The sequence below is a fragment of the Cetorhinus maximus genome, chromosome 22 (assembly GCF_964194155.1).
Source record: "Cetorhinus maximus chromosome 22, sCetMax3.hap1.1, whole genome shotgun sequence".
NCBI classification, from domain to species: domain Eukaryota; kingdom Metazoa; phylum Chordata; class Chondrichthyes; order Lamniformes; family Cetorhinidae; genus Cetorhinus; species Cetorhinus maximus.
The window spans coordinates 74636041-74655971 of NC_135900.1; the positions used below are offsets into that span (position 1 = coordinate 74636041).

General features: G+C 41.3%; 1 protein-coding gene across 1 annotated transcript in view; it reads left to right on the forward strand.

The window, feature by feature from the left end:
• Positions 1-19198, forward strand: part of creb3l2 (cAMP responsive element binding protein 3-like 2) — a 102002-nt gene extending 82804 nt beyond the window's left edge. The window contains exons 11-12 of the mRNA XM_078568533.1: positions 10055-10322; positions 11616-19198. Of these exons, the coding sequence (XP_078424659.1) occupies positions 10055-10322; positions 11616-11685 (338 nt within the window). The 3' untranslated portion in view covers positions 11686-19198. The remainder of the gene's footprint in view (positions 1-10054; positions 10323-11615) is intronic.
• The last annotated feature ends 733 nt before the right edge of the window (positions 19199-19931 follow it).

The window sequence follows — 19931 nt, forward strand, 5'->3', positions numbered from 1 at the left end:
TCGCTAGCTACTGAGAATTCAGCACAGATCAGAGTTCAGTGCTTTCTTGATCAACCCTTTTTAAAGAAAAAGGGGAAATATTTGTTTCCAAGTATAGGTTTAAAAATTAGAAGTATAAAGATGGATTTACAGATGATAAAAGCTTCTCTAGAAAACTGTTTCCTAGGATCATAACTTGACCTCCTGTGCTATAACCATTTGGCCCATCTTGTCCATGCTGGCTCTCAGCAAGAGCAAATCAGCTAATTCCACTTCCCTACCTTTCCCCGTAGCCCTACAATATTTTTCTCTTCAGGTGTTTATCAAATTCCCATTTGGAAGCCTTGCTGAATCTCCCTCCACCAGAGTCCCACCTTAAATCAGTGTCCTCTGACTCCTGACCCTTCTGCCAACTGAAACAGTTTTTCACTATCTAATCTGTCTCCACCCCTCGTGATTTTGAACACCTCTATCATATCTCCGCTGAACCCTTTCTTCTGTGAGGAGAACAGCCCTAATTTCTCCAATCTGCCTATTTAACTGAAGTCCCTCATCCCTGGAACCATTCTCGTAAATCTTTTCCGCACCCTCTCTGATGCCTTCACATCCTTCCTAAAGTGGCCAGAATTGGATGCAGTAGTCCAGTTGAGGCCAAACCAGTGTTTTATACAAGTTCAACATAACCTCCTTGCTCATGTACTCTATGCCTCTATTTATAAAGCCCTGGATCCCATGCCTTTTTAATAAGTTTTTCAATCTTCCCAGCCACCTTCAATGGTTTGTGCACCCTGGGGATCTCTGTTCCTACACCCACTTTAAAATTGTGCCTTTTAGTTTATCTTACCTCTCCTCTTTCTTCCTACCAAAATATATCACTTCACACATCCTCTGCATTAAATTTAATCTGCTATGTGTCCGCCCATTCCACCAGCCTGTCTATGTCCTCTTGAAGTCACTAGCTGCCTCTCAGTTCAAAAGACATAAGTTTGAGCCACCTGCACATTATAAAATTATGCCCTACAAAATCCAGTCCAGCTCATTGATACATGTCAAGAAAAGCAGTGGTCCTAGTACTGACCACGGGTAACCCCTCTGGATACCTTTCTCAAATCTAAAAAACAACATTTGCCACCATTCCCTGTTTCCTGTCACTCAGCCAATTTTGGATCCTGCTATGTCTATTCATTTTATTGCATGAGCTTCAACTTTGTTGCCAAGCCAATATGTGACACATTGTCAAATGTCTTTTGGAAGTCCATGTACATCATATCAACTGTGTTATCCTCATCAACCCCATCTGTTACCTAATCAAAATAGTCAGTCAAGTTGGTTAAACACAATTTACCTTTAACAAATCAGTACTGACTTTCCCTAATGAGTTTGCAATTGCTCAAGTCACTGTTAATTTTGTCACAGATTATTGTTTCAAAGAACTTTCCCATCAAAGTTAAAATTACTGGCCTATAGTTGCTGGGTCTATCCTCTTTTTTTAAACAAGAGAATTTGCAATTCTCCAGTCCTCTGGAACCAGCCTCATATTTGGAAGATTATGGCCAGTATTTCCACAATTCCCATCCTTACTTCTCTCAACATTCTCAGATACATCCCGTCCATTCATGGTGACCTATCAACTTTTAAGTGGAGCCAACCCTTCAAATCCTTCCTCTTTGTCAATTTTTAGTCCATCCAGTATCTCAACTGCCCCTTCTTCCACTATGACTTTGGCAATATCTTCTTCCTTGGTAAAAACAGATGTAAAGTATTCATTTAGTAATCCAGCCATGCCCTCCACCCCCCTGCATAGATCCCCTTTTTGTTTCTAATTGGCTTCTTCTCTCTTCTGATTATCCTTTTACTATTTTTATACTGATGGAAGTCTTTTGGATTCCCTCTAACGTTAGCTGCCAGCCTCCTCTTATATTCTCTCTTAGCCTCTCTTATTTCCATTTACATTTCCCCTCAGAACTTTCTATATTCAATCTGGTTCTCACTTGTGTTATCAATCTGACATCTGTCAATCGCCCCTTTTTTCTGTTTCATCTTATTCTCCATCTTTCGTCATCCAGGGAGCTCTAGCTTTTATTGTCCCATTATTCACTCTGATTATTAAAATGTCTCAGTCTTCTTTAGTGCACTGATCTTTCAGTAGCTACCTTTAATCAGAAATCACAATGTGTTGGAATAATCTAAAGAGCACCAGCCCATATGCTAGTGTTCAAGGGCTGTACAGTGAGAATATGTTTGATTTTCGGGCAATGCTTGGTAAAAGCTCATGTGTAGCAGTTAGAGAATATTAAGGCTGGTAAAATTAATAACAAATCAACTAGTTACATGCAAAATTGGCTTGGAAACAGGAAGGATGATTAATAAAGAACGAAAAACAGCACGACAGGCCAGTGACCAATAGAGTTCCAAAAAGTTCGGTTGAGGGGGAATGTGCTGGATGTTGTAATATAACATTTGCTGATGTGGCCAGGTGAAAATATAAATAAACAGCATTTAGCGATGAGGACCAATTGATAAGGCAGACTAAAGAATTCTAGCTTTATTCAATACCATTTAAGATGATGCAAAACATCGTGGGAACTGCAAACATTTATCTGAGCCTTCCCATCATCAAAGGTCACAAAAGAAAAGATTGGGTGTGATGCTTGACCTTTTACTGAAAGTTTCCACTGGTATGTAGCTCAACAAACTTTGTTGCACCTCAAGGGCATTTGATTGTAGGTTGTGGACAGTGAGGTGGATAAGCATTCTGGAGCTTTTGCATAATGACCTTTGGTGTGCAGGCAGCATTCAGTTCTTGCAAATGATCTATGCAATTCAATCTGCTCTTGTCTGACTCCAATTGTAATGATCCTCATCCTGGGCTCAAATTAGATTTTCCTCCAGCACTGCAGTTAGCCAGCTGGAAGGGAATGCAACCGTTTTGATGGAGATTATAAGGAAATTAATAAATTCAAATCAGTTAATTATAATCTGGAGTAATTATGTATTTTCAGCAATTCTGCACAATTGCAAATTAAATTGTATATTGAGGTTACTGATGGAGCAAAGTGGTATATATGTGTGATTGATACTAAAATCAATATTATTTTCTATAGGCAGAAAAATATTCTAACTTGCGCAATTTTCCTGAAAATTAAAGATAATGTTTAAATCATGTACCCTATCTGAGTTGCATCTGTGCGACAGTCACTTTTGGACTACTCACTTCCAACAACAGTTGAGTTAGACTCGGTGACTTGGGAATTCAGACAATTAGAAAAATAGCTTCAAAGTCCGCTGACTATGGCTGTATGTGACGTGGGTAAATTCACCAAGCAGTTTTATGTTGTTAAGGAGCCATTAAATACATTTCTTAAGCTGTACTTTTTACTCCAATGCTTTGTAGTTGTAACTGGTTTGTTCATCTCATCTGAGATATCAAGGCTTTTCCATGGTTATCCCATTTAAAATGTTTTGTTTATTCCTAATTTCTACCCAGATTGGTTCCACAATTTCCCCTCTTGCTACTATATTCACCGTTCTGATAGCTGTTGCCCATAAGAAGGATAGACAGCAACGACAATTCCACGTCTTGAGCATTTGAGTTATGGAAAGAGTTAACAAAGTTTGGCTTCTTTCTCTTCTGGGGGGGAAAAAAGCAAACTTTAAGGTAACCAATGTTCTCCTGGACAGCCACCACCCTCCATAAACTTGTTCATCCAAAATCACTGCCGGTATCTTTATTGTGCGCCAAGTCCCGCGCACCAATCTTCCATGTACTCATTGTCCTACATTGGCTCCTGGTCCCCCCCCAACACTTCCAATTTAAAATTCTCCCCATCACTGTCACGCTCACCTGCCTTACAACCCTCCAAGAACTCTATTTCTCCGACTCTGGCCTCTGTGCATCCCCAACTCTGGCCTCTGTGCATCCCCAACTCTGTTTGCCACACCATTGACAGCCATGCCTTCAGCCGCTTAGATTTTACACTGTGGAATTCTCCCTCTAAACCTTTCTGCATCTCCACCTCCCTTCCTTTCTGGTTCTCCTTTAAAGCCCACCTCTTCTACTTCTTGGCCACCTTTGCTATTATCTCCTTGAGCTCATTCTTGTCTGTGAAGTGCTTTGAGATGCTTTTCTAAGGCTATATATCAACTTATACTGTTGTTCACCAAATTTGAAGTTTATAAGGATTAAAGCTTTTGAAGGAAATTAAAAACCCTCAACTTGATAAATTTTTCACTCTGGTGAATGCCAGCGGATATGAGGTAATAATTGGGAAGCAAGAAGAGCAAGAGAGATGTGGAATACGTTACCAAAGAAAGAATTAAATGGGCAATACTAATAGATTGAAAAATAATGAGATATATTTTTGGAAGGAGAAGAGATTGAACGCAAGAGTGAGATAAGTGGAGTTGATATACGTTTTAAAACAAAAGAATCTATCATGTTATGCCTAATTGCCTTTTGTTGTGTTAGATCATTAGATCCTTGATTTCCCCCTCCTCTGACTCCTTGCATAGGTTCCCATCCCCCTGCCATTCTAGAGTGGTTGGGGAGGGTTTAAACTAAAATGGCAGGGGGATGGGAACCTATGCAAGGAGTCAGAGGAGGGGTAATCAAGGACAAGAACAAAAGACAGAAAGGGGAATAAGGAAAGTGATAGTCAGAGAAATCAAGGGCAAGAATCAAACGGGGCCTCGGTGAAAAATAGTGGGAACGGGACAAGTAATGTTAAAAAGACAAGCCTTAAGGCTTTTTGCCTTAACGTGAGGAGCAATGGCAGTAAAGTGGATGAATTAACCGTGCAAATAGATATAAACAGGTATGATATAGTCAGGATTACGGAGACATGGCGCAGGGTGATCAGGGATGGGAACTGAACATCCAGGGCTATTCAGTATTTAGGAAGGACAGACAAAAAGAAAAAGGCGGTGGAATTGCATTGCTGGTTAAAGAGGAAATCACGCAATAGTGAGGAAAGATATTAGCTCCGACGATGTGGAATCTGTATGGGTAGAGCTGAGAAACACTAAGGGACAAAAAATGTTAGTGGGGATTGTATATAGACCCCCAAACTGTAGTGGTGATATTGGGATTGGCATTAAACAGGAAATTAGAGACGTATGCAATAAAGGAACATCTGTAATTATGGGTGACTTTAATCTGCATATAGATTGGGCAAATCAAATTAGTAACAATACCGTAGTGGAGGAATTCCTGGAGTGTATACGGGATGGTTTTCTGGACCAATACGTCGAGGAACCAACGAGAGAACAGGCCATCCTAGACTGGGTATTGTGTAATGAGAAAAGAATAATTGGCAATCTAGTTGTGCGAGGCCCCTAGGGGATGAGCGACCATAATGTGATAGAATTCTTCATCAAGATGGAGAGTGACACCGCTGTTTCTGAGATGAGGGTCCTGAACCCTAATAAAGGAAACTACGATGGTATGAGGCTATGCTGGATTGGGAAACGTTACTTAAAGGGATGATGGTGGATAGGCAATGGCAAACATTCAAAGAGCGCTTGGGTGAACTGCAACAATTTTTTATTCCTGTCTGGCGCAAAAGTAAAACAGGAAAGGTGGCCAAACCATGGCTTACAAGGGAAATTAGAGATAGTATTAGATCCAAGGAAGAGGAATACAAATTGGCCAGAGAAAACAACATACCTGAGGATTGAGAGCAGTTTAGAATTCAGCAAAGGAGGACCAAAGGATTGATTAAGAAGGGGAAAATAGAGTACGAGAGTAAGCTTGCAGGGAACATAAAAACTGACTGTAAAAGTTTCTATAGGTATGTGAAGAGAAAAAAGATTGGTGAAGCCAAAAAAGGCCCCTTATGGTCAAAACAGGGGAATTCCTAATGGGGAGCAAAGAAATGGCTGACCAACTAAATACATAACAAAAACAGAATTACCTGGAAAAACTCAGCAGGTCTGGCAGCATCGGTGGAGAAGAAAACAGTTGACGTTTCGAGTCCTCATGACCCTTCGGCAGAACTGAAGTATAGTTAGGAGAGAGGTGAAATATAAGCTGGTCTAAGGTGGGGGGCGGGGGGAGAGAGAAGTTGAGGGTGGGGTGGTTGTGGGGATAAGCAAGCAGTGATAGGAGCAGATAATCAAAAGATGTCACAGACAAAAGGATCAAAGAGGTGTTGAAGGTGGTGATATTATCTAAGAAAAGTGCTAATTAAGAATGGATGGCAGGATACTCAAGGTACAGCTCTAGTGGGGGTGGGGTGGAAAGACTAACAAAGTTTTAGTTTTAGATTTAAAAATAATGGAAATAGGTTTGAAAAGAAGAATCTATATAAATTATTGAAAAAAAAGGGGAGGGGGAAGAAACGGGGTGGGGATGGGGGGAGGGGGAGTTTAAGATCTAATACCTAAATCTAATAACTAAATACATACTTTGGTTCTGCTTTCACAAAGGAGGACACAAATAACATACCAGAAGTATTGAGGAACACATGGGGCAGAATTTTCTGCCTTCCGAGCGGGCGGGCCCGACCCAATCTCCGGTGGTAGGAGAGCCGATTCCCGCCGGAGAAGAGGGCCCTGCCGCCATTTTACATGGGCGGGCCAATTAAGGCCCGCCCAGCGTGACGTCCGCCAAGAAGCGCTATGCGCTCCCTGTGCGGTCGGGTGGGGGGGGATTCCCCAAGAGCGCACATCTCCCTGAGGCTAAGTGCTGCCTCAGGGAAATCGCTGACAGTTCTAAAAACATTAAAAATAGAAAAAAAATCCTTAACATGTCCCCCTCATGTGACATGTTCATAATTTATACTAAAACTTTATTAAACTTTTTAAATCCCTACATGGGATTAAGGTTGGACGGGCAGGTCCTTTAATTGTTTTAATGATCCTGTCAATGGCCTCAATTGGCCATTGACAGGTTGGCGGGCGCACAGCTGATTTTGCTGCAGGCCCGCCTTCCTGAAAATTTAAATGGGGCGGGATGACGTCGGGGGTTCCGCCTGACATCATCCCATGTCATTTTACACATCGGCAAGCGGGCCCCGCCTCCTGCTCGCCGAAGGCAAAAATTCAGCCCACGGTTTAGTGAGAGGGAGGAACTGGGAGAAATCAATATTAGTAGAGAAATGGTGTTGAGGAAATTGATGGGATTGAAGGCCGATAAACCCCCAGGGCCTGATAATCTACATGCCAGAGTACTTAAGGAAATGGCCTTAGAAATAATGGATGCGTTGGTGGTAATCTTCTGAAATTCTATAGATTCTGGAACAGTTCCTACAGATTGGAGGGTAGCTAATGTAATCCCATTATTTAAACAGAGAGGTAGAGAGAAAACAGGGAATTATAGACCAGTCAGCCTGACGTCGGTAGTGGGGAAAATTTTAGCGTCCATTATAAAAGATTTAATAGCTGAGCACTTGGAAAACAGTGGCAGAATCGGACATAGTCAGCATGGATTTACGAAAGGAAAATCGTGCTTCACAAATCTACTGGAATTTTTCGAGGATGTAACTAGTAGCGTTCATGAGGGGGAGCCAGTGGATGTGGTTTATTTGGACTTTCAGAAGGCTTTCGACAAAGCCCCACGTAAGAGATTAGCATGTAAAATGAAAGCACATGGGATTGGCAGTAGTGTATTGAGATGGATAGAAAACTTGGTTGGCAGACAGGAAACAAAGAGTAGGAATAAAAGGGTCTTTTTCTGAATGGCAGGCAGTGACTAGTGGGGTACCGCAGGGATCGGTGCTGGGACCCCAGCTATTCACAATATCTATTAATGATTTAAATGAGGGAACTAAATGTAATATCTCCAAATTTGCAGATGACACAAAGCTGGGTGGGAGGGTGAGCTGTGAGGAGGATGCAGAGATGTTTCAGTGTGATTTGGACCAGCTGAGTGAGTGGGCAAATGCATGGCAGATGCAGTATAATGTGGATAAATGTGAGGTTATCCATTTTGGTAGCAAAAACAGGAAGGCAGATTATTATCTGAATGGCTATAAATTGAGGGGAATGTGCAACAAGACCTGGGTGTCCTCGTACACCAGTCGCTGAAGGTAAGCATGCAGGTGCAGCAGGCGGTAAAGCAGGCAAATGGTATGTTGGCCTTCATAGCCAGAGGATTCGAATACAGGAGCAGGGATGTCTTGCTGCAATTATACAGGGCCTTGGTGAGACCACACCTGGAATATTGTGTGCAGTTTTGGTCTCCTTATCTGAGGAAGCATGTCCTTGCTATAGAGGGAGCGCAGTGAAGGTTTACCAGACTGATTCCTGTGATGGCGGGACTGACATATGAGGAGAGATTGAGTCGATTAGGATTATATTCGCTGGAGTTCAGAAGCATGAGGGGGGATCTCATAGAAACCCATAAAACTCTAACAGGACTAGACAGGGTAGATGCAGGAAGGATGTTCCCGATGGTGGGGGAGTCCAGAACCAGGGGTCACAGTCTGAGGATACGGGGTAGACCATTTAGGACTGAGATGAGGAGAAATTTCTTCACCCAGAGAGTGGTGAGCCTGTGGAATTCGCTACCACAGAAAGTAGTTGAGGCCAAAACATTTCTGCTTTCAAGAAGGAGTTAGATATAGCTCATGGGGCAAAAGGGGTCAAAGGATATGGGGAGAAAGCAGGAGCAGGCTATCAAGTTGGATGATCGGCCATGATCATACTGAATGGCGGAGCAGGCTCGAAGGGCTGAATGGCCTACTCCTCCTAATTTCTATGTTTCTATCATCCTTGCTAATAGTGCCACTTGTAAAATTAGCTGTATAGATGAACCTTAAATGCAGCATTCTACAACCCTATAGTTTTGTTTCCTGTCCATCTGCTTTTAACAGCGTTTCTGTTCTTCCAATAATAGCAGTATTGTTGTATATGTATATCATTCCATGTGTCTGTGCATTGCGTTGCAAAGTTGTATTTACTGCTGTATTTAAACTATTTATTATATTCCCATTCATCTCCTTATCCTGAACATAATTTCCTTCTCCTTTTTGCTTCAGTTCCATAACCTTAACCAGTATTTATCTGTATCTTAATTCTGCTACACTTGTACCAAATTTGGTTTACATAACGAAAGAGAGAATTTGCATTTCCAGGTGAATACCAATTATGTTTTCATGTTCTAAAGCAACACTTATTTATCCCCACATGTTAGTATACAGACTATTGTTCCTGTACAAGTTCCATCTACGACAAAAAGTTCTACAGTTACCAAAAATGATTTCCTTCTATTCGCACCATTTTGCTCACCACTCTTTTCAAGTCAATTGTTTCCATTCTGAGAGGATAATTAAGGACCAATTGAGGATAAAGAGCAGGCAGCACTTCAAAAAAAACTCAAACTACCAGCTTTGTATCTTTCACTTCAGGCTTGATTTTATATTACTTGGACCATAAATGGTCATATGTTTATCAGTACGTACACCTCCGCCATGTCTCAGGCACTCTTGTGTCAGTGGTGTTTACTTGCAATTGTCTACTAAGTATGCCTTGACCATTACTGTTGCTGCTTTCTGATGTATGAGCAGTAAATTTGTGGTTCACTTTGTTTCATTTTGAATTGGTTATATTTACCTTTGTCAAACCTGTGATGTTAACTTGGCAGAAGGCTCCAGTTTGCAGAGAGCATCATCATCACAGAGCATTGTTTTTCACATTCCTCATTGTGTAGGACCCCATGCAAACAATGTCTTGATCCTGGGGATTGCCTCCTTCCGGGTGTTTCCTATCTAGACTTCCAAAAAACCATGTCAACTACCAAAAGGAAAATGGCTATCGTTTTCTCAAATGTTTTTTACTAGTATGTGCTTATATGGTAAGCCAATACATGCAGAAAAACCTAGAATGCACAATTTTGAATTCCACTTAGCATGCCTGAATCCACGTCGATAGAAATCTGATAATCTTGCGGACACTTGTGTAAAAATCCTTGACTTCTTGTTTGCTGCAATCGATATTTGGAATTTTGCCAGTATAATGGAGGTACAAAGTTATCCTGTGAGACAACCTGAGTTATTTAGTAAGAAAGCTGGTGGCAGGTTTATGTGGTGAAGGGCATAAATGTGGCTTTAAATTCTGGTCAATTTTCTTCTCACAGTTCGCTCAAGGCATTTATTATTTTATGAAGAACACCCTGGCTTTGAAGACGAGCTCAGTTCTGTGATGTCGACAGATGCCTGGGAAAAATTAGCAGAATCTGTTAGAGAGAGAACGCGACTGGCACAGTTCCTCACAGCCAGGGGTTCAGCACAGAAGCAGCAAGCACAGGAAGCAGTCACACACACGGAGGAGTCAGCAGAGGAATACATAATATCAAATGAAACAAGGACAGAAAATTCAGTCCTGATAGAGCTCCAGTCACAACGGTATGGCTCATATTCCTGACTTCGTTATTTTTAAAATCCCCCTATTCCTTTAAATGTGGTGAATGTTTGGTGGGGAAGGGGGAGGAGAAACCAGCCATGTATTGATTGTTTTTAAAATGGGACGTTTAATGTGCAAGGGAAGTGAAACCTGAGACACCAATGTGTAGACCTGACAGCTACAGAAATAACAAAAATCTTCCGACCTACATTATATAATCTTGTTTCTTAGTGTTGCAGTAATTAAGTATCCTTCTGCCAGTAAGGGGTATCACTCCATTGGAAGCATGGGGTGGGGGGGACAAGATGGAGAATAAAAATCTACTTATTTGGCGGTTTAGCACCTTTCTTAAACACCTCTAATGCATTTTCTGTGAAGTGCTTTCTTGGAAGTATAGTGACTATCATCATGTAGGCAAACATGTAGCCATTTTGTACATAGCAAGATCCAAGATACTGCCACAGGATGAGTGGCAGGTTAATCTTTTTGCTGGTGTAAGTGAAGGGAAAAATGTCATCCAAGACTTTGGGAAACTCCTGCTCTTCTTCAAAGAGTTCCTCAGGAATTCCATTTAAACTTGCGGAACAGTGTAAACTTTCATTTGAAGGATGGCACTTCTGAAAATGCAGCATTTAATACTGCAGTGGAGTGTCAGCTCGGATTATGTGCTCATGTCCTACAATGGGGCTGAAACTCTCAACTCTCAGGCTAGGTGGTATTGGTGCTTACTGAACCAAGCTAATATTCTAATTGCATCTCATGACAGGATCTATAGCTATAAACAGGTTTCCAATGGAATTGCCAACCTATCACGGGGTATTACCTGCACTACCCATTGTGATACCTTTAACATTCTTTTGAATTGTGTTGCCTATGCTGCTAACTTGATTTGAGTCATTTTTTTCCTCCCATTTTCAAATTGACAGAATGCTAAATAATTTTCACTTTGTTCCCCACTTAACCCAGTCTGTTGCTCAGAATTTGTGTCCATGCCAGCTCCCTGACCTGTGGCAGTTGAATCCATGTATGGCCAGGCCCAGTTCTAGTTATAGATGACGAGAGGACTGACACTTCTGCCATTATCAAACTGCCAATAGGTTTCAAAGTTGCTTTTCCAGGGTAGTGATTGCAAAATCCAATTTTTCTGAACCATTTCTGCCTGTGCATCTTTTGCCCCACTGAAATTCTGTTTTCTGCTATATTGACCAGATGGTAAATGTTTTTATGCCTGATTTTTTTTTTTGCTTACATATGCATGTGTTAATTTGTACCTTTGCATCTTGCTTTGTCTTCAGGACCCTTCCAAGTGTAGGCATTAATGGAACCACCATTGAAATTGACAGAAGTGTCAACACAACATCATAAAGAACCATAAGGTGGTATTTATGCTGATGTACAATGAAAGCAGTCGCTTGCTATATTACCCCGCTCCGACTGGCCATCAACAGCTACCACGGAGAAGGAGATCAGATAATTTTGTGTTATTCTTGTACTTCTTTATCGCAAACATACTTACTGAATATTAATTTATATAAATTAATAACTATATATGTATTGGGAACTTGAGTTATAAAACACAAGTCTTCATTCCTGCATTGATTGCTCTTTTAAACTGTCAGGCTGACTGTATCTATCCATTTATTTCAAGGGGAGGATTCTAACCCCCCACCCCCACCCCCCCAATCAGGCGGGCGCTGCAGGCGGGCCCAGGAGTGGCCACGAAACAGTCCGCCGCCCACGATCAGGTCCCGACCGTGATTTCACGCTGGCTGGCCAGTTAATGACCAGCCAACATGAAACGCACGCTGAGAGCCTCAGCACTTCTGGGGTGGGGGGGCGGGCGGCAGGAGCGCGAGTGCTGATGTTTGCGCATGCGTGGGGGTGCACTCACTGAAGGCACACAGCTGCCTCAGGGAGCTGAAGATTTTTTAAAACAAAATTGAAGATGTTAAAAATCCGGAACAAAACGTCTGCATAGCGAACTCACGCACCTTTACATGATGATCATTAAAATCCTGCCAAACATTTTCTTAAGTTTAATTGTGTGAAACCTCACCCTGCTCGTGGATGAGGTTTCGCAAAAAATACAAAGGCTGTCTGGCCTATTCGCCCACCTGTCAACCGTAAGGTTGGACGGGCAGTGAAAAATAGCTTTAAATTAATTGATTAATGGCCTTAATAGGCCTCTTAATTATCGGCAGGCATGCTACCGACTCTTGCGTGTGCCCGCTGACCGAAATATCACGCGAGTACGCAATGACGTCAGGGCGCTCGCCTGATGTCATCACGCGCTATTTCATGCTCGGGCGTGTCGGTCACACACGCTGAGCTGAAAATCCTGCCCCAAATGTTTGCAGGGGATGAATCTCAGCCTGGGCTAAGGTTCCAGGTTTCAGAAACAGCAGAAAAGATTAATCTGAGTTTCACTGAGTTGATAGAAATATACTGTCAATTCGTCCTCGTATGTTCTTCTCATTCTTCAAAATTGCTATCATCCCAGCTGGGCCGAATCACTTTGGACATTGGCCCTTTAACAGATTCACAGCCGGAGATGTTAGTTCACCCTCATGTTCCTCTTCCTTTGTTTTCATAATCTCAGTCCCTCGGTTGCCTTTCTCCCATATTGAGTAGCAGGGGGTAGCCTGCTGTCTTCCACAGCTGACAGTTTTAAGGGCCTTTACCAGTTTTGTTACTATGTAGTTTTAGTCTCTTAGTTCTTGGGTCATAGTAAATAATTTTTTACCAAGATTTAGCATTTGTATTTTAGTAAAGATCTCAAAACAAGTCTGCACTGCATTCAAATGATGTTATTTCTGATTTAGCCTTCACTGACAGAACCAGCCAGAGTTTTATTATAAATGTTCACTATGGCTTTAATGTTCCTGTGCCTCACTTGTCCTTCAAAGCTCAGCATTGCTCCTGACAGGCAAAGATTGAAGCTACAGCCTGGCAAAGCAGAGGTAGGTCACTGACACCCATAAATAACCTGTTATTAAAGGGTCAGTGTTCTTCAGTGACTTTTCCATAGGATGACCACAATGCCTATAATGCCTATAACTGTGTATTTATCATTGATCTGGTGAAGAGCCAGCACAGACACAGTGAGCTAAATGTGCTATAAAGTTCTTTGGCTCCATCCTCCCATTAGATGGCACTAGTGTTTACACACATTTTGAGCAACTTCAATTCTGGTTTTTCTCTTGCTTGCAACACTACAGAAATAAATCCTAAACCATGCCAGCTCATAATTACTGAATCCAAATTAACATTAATTATCTGTTCTTTCTGTTGTGTTAGTTGTTATTGAAGGGGTGAGTCCAGACATTTTACTGACAAAATGGAGACGAGTTTAAAAAATAGAATTTGGTGCTAATGCTTCAAGACTTCTACCTAAAGAGATATGGCCAGTAAAACAGGGTCAGTCATTATCGGCAGAATCTAATCTGACCATGGGAGGAAGCGGGGAGGCTGTAGAATCAGGAGGGAAGTAGGGTGGCCAGTGGCGGAGGCCTGGAAACCGGAAACAAACCACTCCCCCCAGCAAATATGGCTATGAGGACAATGCTGGGATCTTTTTTCCCTGGCACTTGTCAACCTGGAAATGATTTTTGAATTTTTAAAAATATATCCTTTCATGGGATGTGGGCATGGCTGACGAGGATAGCATTTGTTGCCCATCCCTAATTTGCCCTTGAACTGAGAGGCCTACTCGGCCATTTCAGAGGGCATTTAAAAGTCAACCACATTGCTGTGGGTCTGGAGTCACACCTAGGCCAGACCAGGTAAGCATGACAGATATTGGTATTAGCCAATGAGGCTGATAAGAACACGTTGAAGGCAGTGTCAGTAGGATGCAGGTCAAGTCCAAGAGGATTTTTTTGTGGGCACAATCACCCAACCTAGAAATAATCATGAGCGAGGTGAGCATACACCAATAGGGTGAACTTTGAAACCACCCAGCCTCTCTAATTGGCTGATTTTGCCATCATTCATTACTGTTTATCACTCATTGGTTGGTGAGTGCCCGTGAAATGAACAGGCCTTCCATCAGCTGAGCCTGCATGGCATTGCAAACTTGTAAGGCAATGGCCGCAGGAGAGGGCTTTTGAAGTGCCAGACAGAAGGTCCTCCAGTACAGAAATGGGCCGCGATGCAGCAAGATCTGGACTGTCTGTACAAAAACCGATGTCCAGCCACCCCCATTGGCTGTAAAGCACTGAGAGACATCCCGTGGTCTTGAAAGGCACTATATAAACCTTTCTTCTAGAGGGAAGGCAAAGGTGGAATGCCTGCCACCTTCCTGATTCTGTGCGATTGAGTTGTGGGGTGTGGCATGAAAGTTTGAGGACAGCCCTCGCACCATAGCCAATTGAGGCCCTGAAGTGACTAATTAATGACTACTTAAGGGGCATTCTACCAACAGCAGGGCACGCACTCTGCCACATGGTGAAGTTGCCTAATAAAAGCTGGCAGCCTCCTTATGGTGGGAGTGAGGCAAGTGGGGGGTGTCCCAAGATTGAGAACATCCTGTGGCCCACGTAGGCTGCTCCCCAGCGGTAAGGGCTGCCCCTGCTCAAATACCCCACCGCCTCCTCAGTTAATTGCCTGATGAGCATAGAATCACGTCAGGGCTCCCGGAAACGGCTGAGGCAGAAATACCCCAGGCCTGGGGCCACCACCACAGCCATTAAATTCAGCCCTATGATTCCTGAGTGGAAATGAGCTTGGTGCACAAGAGTGAGCATGAAAGGGAGCATTTTCAGTTATACAGTTCATTATTTGCATTGGGGTCCAGTTGATGTGATTAAGTAGACAAATATTCCAGTGACATCACATTTTTCTTCTCCAATCTAATTTACTGATCCAGGGCCCAATCTATTCATCATCTCTGATAGATGAATAGCTAATAAGCCTATTAAAATATAGAAAACATTTGACCTGAAGAAAGCCATCACCATGGTAACAGTCTAAGATACATGAGAAATCCACATGGTTAGAGTTAATGGAATATAAACAGAAAATGCAAGAAATACTCAGTAGATCTGGCAACATCTGCGGAGAGAGAAGCAGAGTTAATGTCTCTAACGAAGGGTCACTGAAACGTTGGGCCTGGTTTTAACTCTTAAGTTTGGGCTTTGGGTAAGTTAAAATCAGGGCTGTTGACTCTGTTTCTCTCTCCACAGATGCTGCCAGACCCGCTGCGTTTTTCCAGATTTCCTGTTTGTTTTATATTTCAGATTCCCAGCATCCATTGCTCTTGCCATAGTTGGACTTACCTGATGAGAGCCTGCTCTCCTAAAGGACACACTGCACCCAACCGAGTCCGGCAAACTTAGTTGCAGCCTGGCAAGCATCAAGGCTCCGGAATCACCAAATGTTTTGCGGGGTACAGCTGGAGTGTCATTTTATAAAACCACATAGCTTACCAGCATAGAAAATTGGTCATTTTCCCTCAGTGTGTCTATCTAGGGCCATGTTACCCATCATGGCATTGGATTGCAGGATTATATGGAATCAAGTGTGAAGAATCTTAGTTTCCAGTGAACAGTCTACTCTTCCAGATTCCATTCGTGAGCAAGGCTAGCTAGCTAATCATCAGCAGCATCCTGAAGTACTGCAGGCCTACATAGCACATCTACTGGATTATCAAGTGTGCTGTAGAAGGTTGACTTAGTTTTGACCTTCCATTAGCAGACTTGGACACATCTTAATTCCAAAGAGGTGCTGCTTGCATTTTAATAATTATGCGTCAGTGGCATTGGATGGAATTTCAGTAAGTGAGCTTTGTACTTTTTAACCATGTATCTGACTAGGGAGGTCAAAGAAATCTTAACCTGATTATCAAGACCCTCAGTATTTGATGTTTGTATAAGACAAAGCTTGGATTTATTCGCTCCATGTTTTACAGCCAGCCTCAGGAGACTATTGTGAGAAAAGTGAAAAATGAATACTGCTACATCTGAGTTGGTTCTTAAAGCCATCTCACTTATACTCTAAAAACATACAAGAAAAAAACTGATAACCTTGTTTCGAACTGCAGTCTTATTGTTTTCCTGTTTTATTAATATTGCAATGGTCCATGCTGCTCTGAAATGTTCTCTTTTGTTCCTTGTAAGCTGTACTTTCATCACCCAACAGGCTCTTTTCCCCTTACCTTTCCGACTTTCCCCACCCTATAGCCTCACTGTGTAGGATTCATTCCTGCTGAACTCTAATTCACTCCTTCCCAAGCTCTCAAATCTGTGGAACTCCTTCCCTCTTTTCCCTACAATCTGGATGCTTTTAAAATACCTAACCCCAAATTGACTTCTCTTGACTTCTACTCCTTGTGCACTTTAAGTGTTGTTGTTCACAGTTGGCAGCTATGTGAAATCGAACCAATTAATCAGCATCCAAGCACTTACAAACATAGTAAGATGGTTTTGAATCAGATCCCATGCCTATCGGTGACTGTTTCCAAAACACATTGATTAGTTGGTACTTGACCTCCTTTATCAAATTACAACAAGAAGTTAGTCTAGAAAGCCTACTTGTTAAAGCTGTTTGAGGTGATTGAGGTTACAGGTTTTCACAGCGAAGTTTCAAAGTAGTGCTTCTTTCGAATGTTTAAGTGAAGTTAGGGGAGTGAGGATATATGGATTCAGATGTATGGTTAGGACTGATGAGAGATTGAAGCCATAGATATTGCAATATCTTTTTAAAATTGAAAGTTTTTGACAAATTGTGTAATTTGTGCTTTAATTCTAAGCAGCTGATAGTAAAATGTGTTTAGTACACTCGCGTACTACTTTGCAAAGTAGTTTTTAAAAACAATTCCAAATGCAATAATGAAATGTTAAGATCCTGAGTAGATAATGGGGCCTTCAAACAGGCATCTAAGGAAGGTAGGGTTGAAGAGAATGTAAGAACATAACATAAGAAATTATAACAGGGAAAAACCATACAGACTGCTCTGCCATTCAGTGTGATCGTGGCTGATCTTCGGCCTCATTCACACCCACTCCCCATAACCCTTAACCAAAAATCTGTTTATCTCAGCTTTAAATATGTTCAACAATAGAACATCCACAATCTCTGGCATAGATAATTCCAAAGATTCACAATTATTTGAGTGACGAAATTCCTCCTCATCTCAGTCCTAAATGATCATCCCCTTATTCTGGAACTGTGCCCCTGTGTTCTAGATTCCCCGGGCAGGGGAAGCAATCTCTCAGTATCCATCCTGTCAAACCTCTTCAGAATCTTCAATGTTTCAATGAGATCACCTCTCATTTTCCTAAACTCCAGAGAACATAGATCCAATTTACTTAGCCCCTCATCATAAGACAACCCTCTCATCCCAGGGACCAATCACTGTACTGCCTCCAATGCAAGTATAGCTAGAATTGTTTACTGAAATATTACTACACTTCAACTCCCCCCCCACACCCCAGTCCTTGAATGAATGAATTTAAAAACTGGTTCTTGATTCTAGAATTGTCCAAAGTGTATAAACCCCTGTGGTTGTTATGCTGAGTCATATCTTAAACATGTTTGTGTAGATCTCCTCTGCTCTGTATCTCTAGTTCTTTAAGAACAGTTCTGACTTTGCTCGAAAGAACGAGCACAGAAAATATTCAGAAACTCACTTCCAATGTCTCTGCTCTTGACAATCTTATACCCAAAATCATTAGCTAGCAAACTCATGAGCAATTCATTTCAGTATTCAAATATATAAAGCAAACACTGGACATGCATAGTAGATCAGCCAGCAAATGAAGGAGAGAGTAATTGACCTATTGTATATTTCCATTATTTTCTATTTTTATTTGTGGCTTTCAACATTCTTTATTTAACTTTTATCTCTTCAATAATTATGTGCTGCACACTGCTGTCATAATTATACAATTACACTCTTTCTCCAAAGTACCCTTTTGACACATTTGCAGTGATTGGATCAGCTCTGCATAAAGGCCATGAAATGTTCAAACATTGTTACGCCAATACTACAAGTTAAAAAGCACAAGTTATAAGCAATGGTGGCTTTTTACAAGGAAATTGTTTTGAGCGTACAAAACCACTCAGTCCAAAGAAGTGAGTACACTACATTGTACAACAGAAGTACCCATTATTGAGAGAGTTAAAATGAAAATGATTGGTTTGTTTTGTTCAGTCAACTCATTATTTCCAGTATAGACTGCTGACCTGTTGTATAACGTCCCAGATCCTTGACCTTCCCTCCACATTTCTCAGGTGTTCTGAGGGAAATATTTCTTAACAATTTTCATGTGTTTGCCCATCATTTTCCAAGAATGCAATTTGATTACAGCTGATATTGTACAGAAATAATCAAATTATTTGTGTAATAACATTATTAGATCAGGCATTGGTCTCCAAATCCAAAGCTATAATTGTCATTCCTATTCATTTCTGTTATATGCAAAGATTTTGTCAACTATGATCCTGATCCAAGTGCCAGCTAACATTTAAACTGCTGTTCTTCAGTTTATTTGAATTGATCCTGAGCTTGGTCCAAAATTACATATTAGATGTTGGCCAGTGGAATTTCCACAGTCTGGCTGTGATGGTTTAAAATTTCAGGGCAATATTTTGTGGCAATCCAAAAGTGTACCAGTATTGTATTTCCCTGCATTGGCGAACAAGTGTGTAATCTTAATACCCCATTTTTGTATGTCTCTTGACATGATGTATGTGGAATGGTTAACTGAAAACATCAGCATTAATCCTGTCCTTCTGGAGTAGAAAAGTTTGTATTTTATTCTATATGGAAACATTTTTCTTTTATAATGACTGTCTTTATACATATAAATTGTATGTTATGCTTTTTTTCCATCACAAATAAATATTTTCCTTAGTAAAATAAACACTTTATAAGACATTGCTTATCTTCTTGTGTTCAACTTTCCTAATGTTGTTACACATCAGGAAAACATTCACCACTGGGAGAAGAGAGCCTAACTCAGTGGCGTTGAAAGATAGAAGACAGGAAAAAAACAGCAGACTGAATTAAGAGCTAAAAGCAAATGCATAGAGAGACAGGCAGAAAAGGGAGAAGTGAAAGCAGGATATGAGGCAAAAATAAGGACAGGTAAGGGAAGAAAGGGAAATACAGAGAGAAAAAGAAACATAGCAAAATAAATAACTGTCCAAAGAGAGAATGATGTGGCAATGGTGATTAGAAAACCCCAGCCTAATTGTAGGCTGAGACAAAAGTCTTGAGTAAGACTTTTACACAAGAGTCTTGAAGGAGATGGGAAATTAAAATAGTGTAGCTTTAATATAATTAAATTTGAAAGGAATTCCTGAGGATTGGAAAAACTTACTTAAAAATAATCAAGGACATGGCTGAAACCTGTTGACCAGTTAGCTTAACATGAGTTATAGGGGATAAAAGCAAAAAACTGCGGATGCTGGAAATCCAAAACAAAAATAAAAATACCTGGAAAAACTCAGCAGGTCTGACAGCATCTGCGGAGAGGAACACAGTTAACGTTTCAAGTCCGTATGACTCTTCAACAGAACGAAGGAAAAATAGAAAGGTGAAATATAAGCTGGTTTAAGGGAGGGGTGGGACAGGTAGAGCTGGATAGAGGGCCAGTGATAGGTGGAGA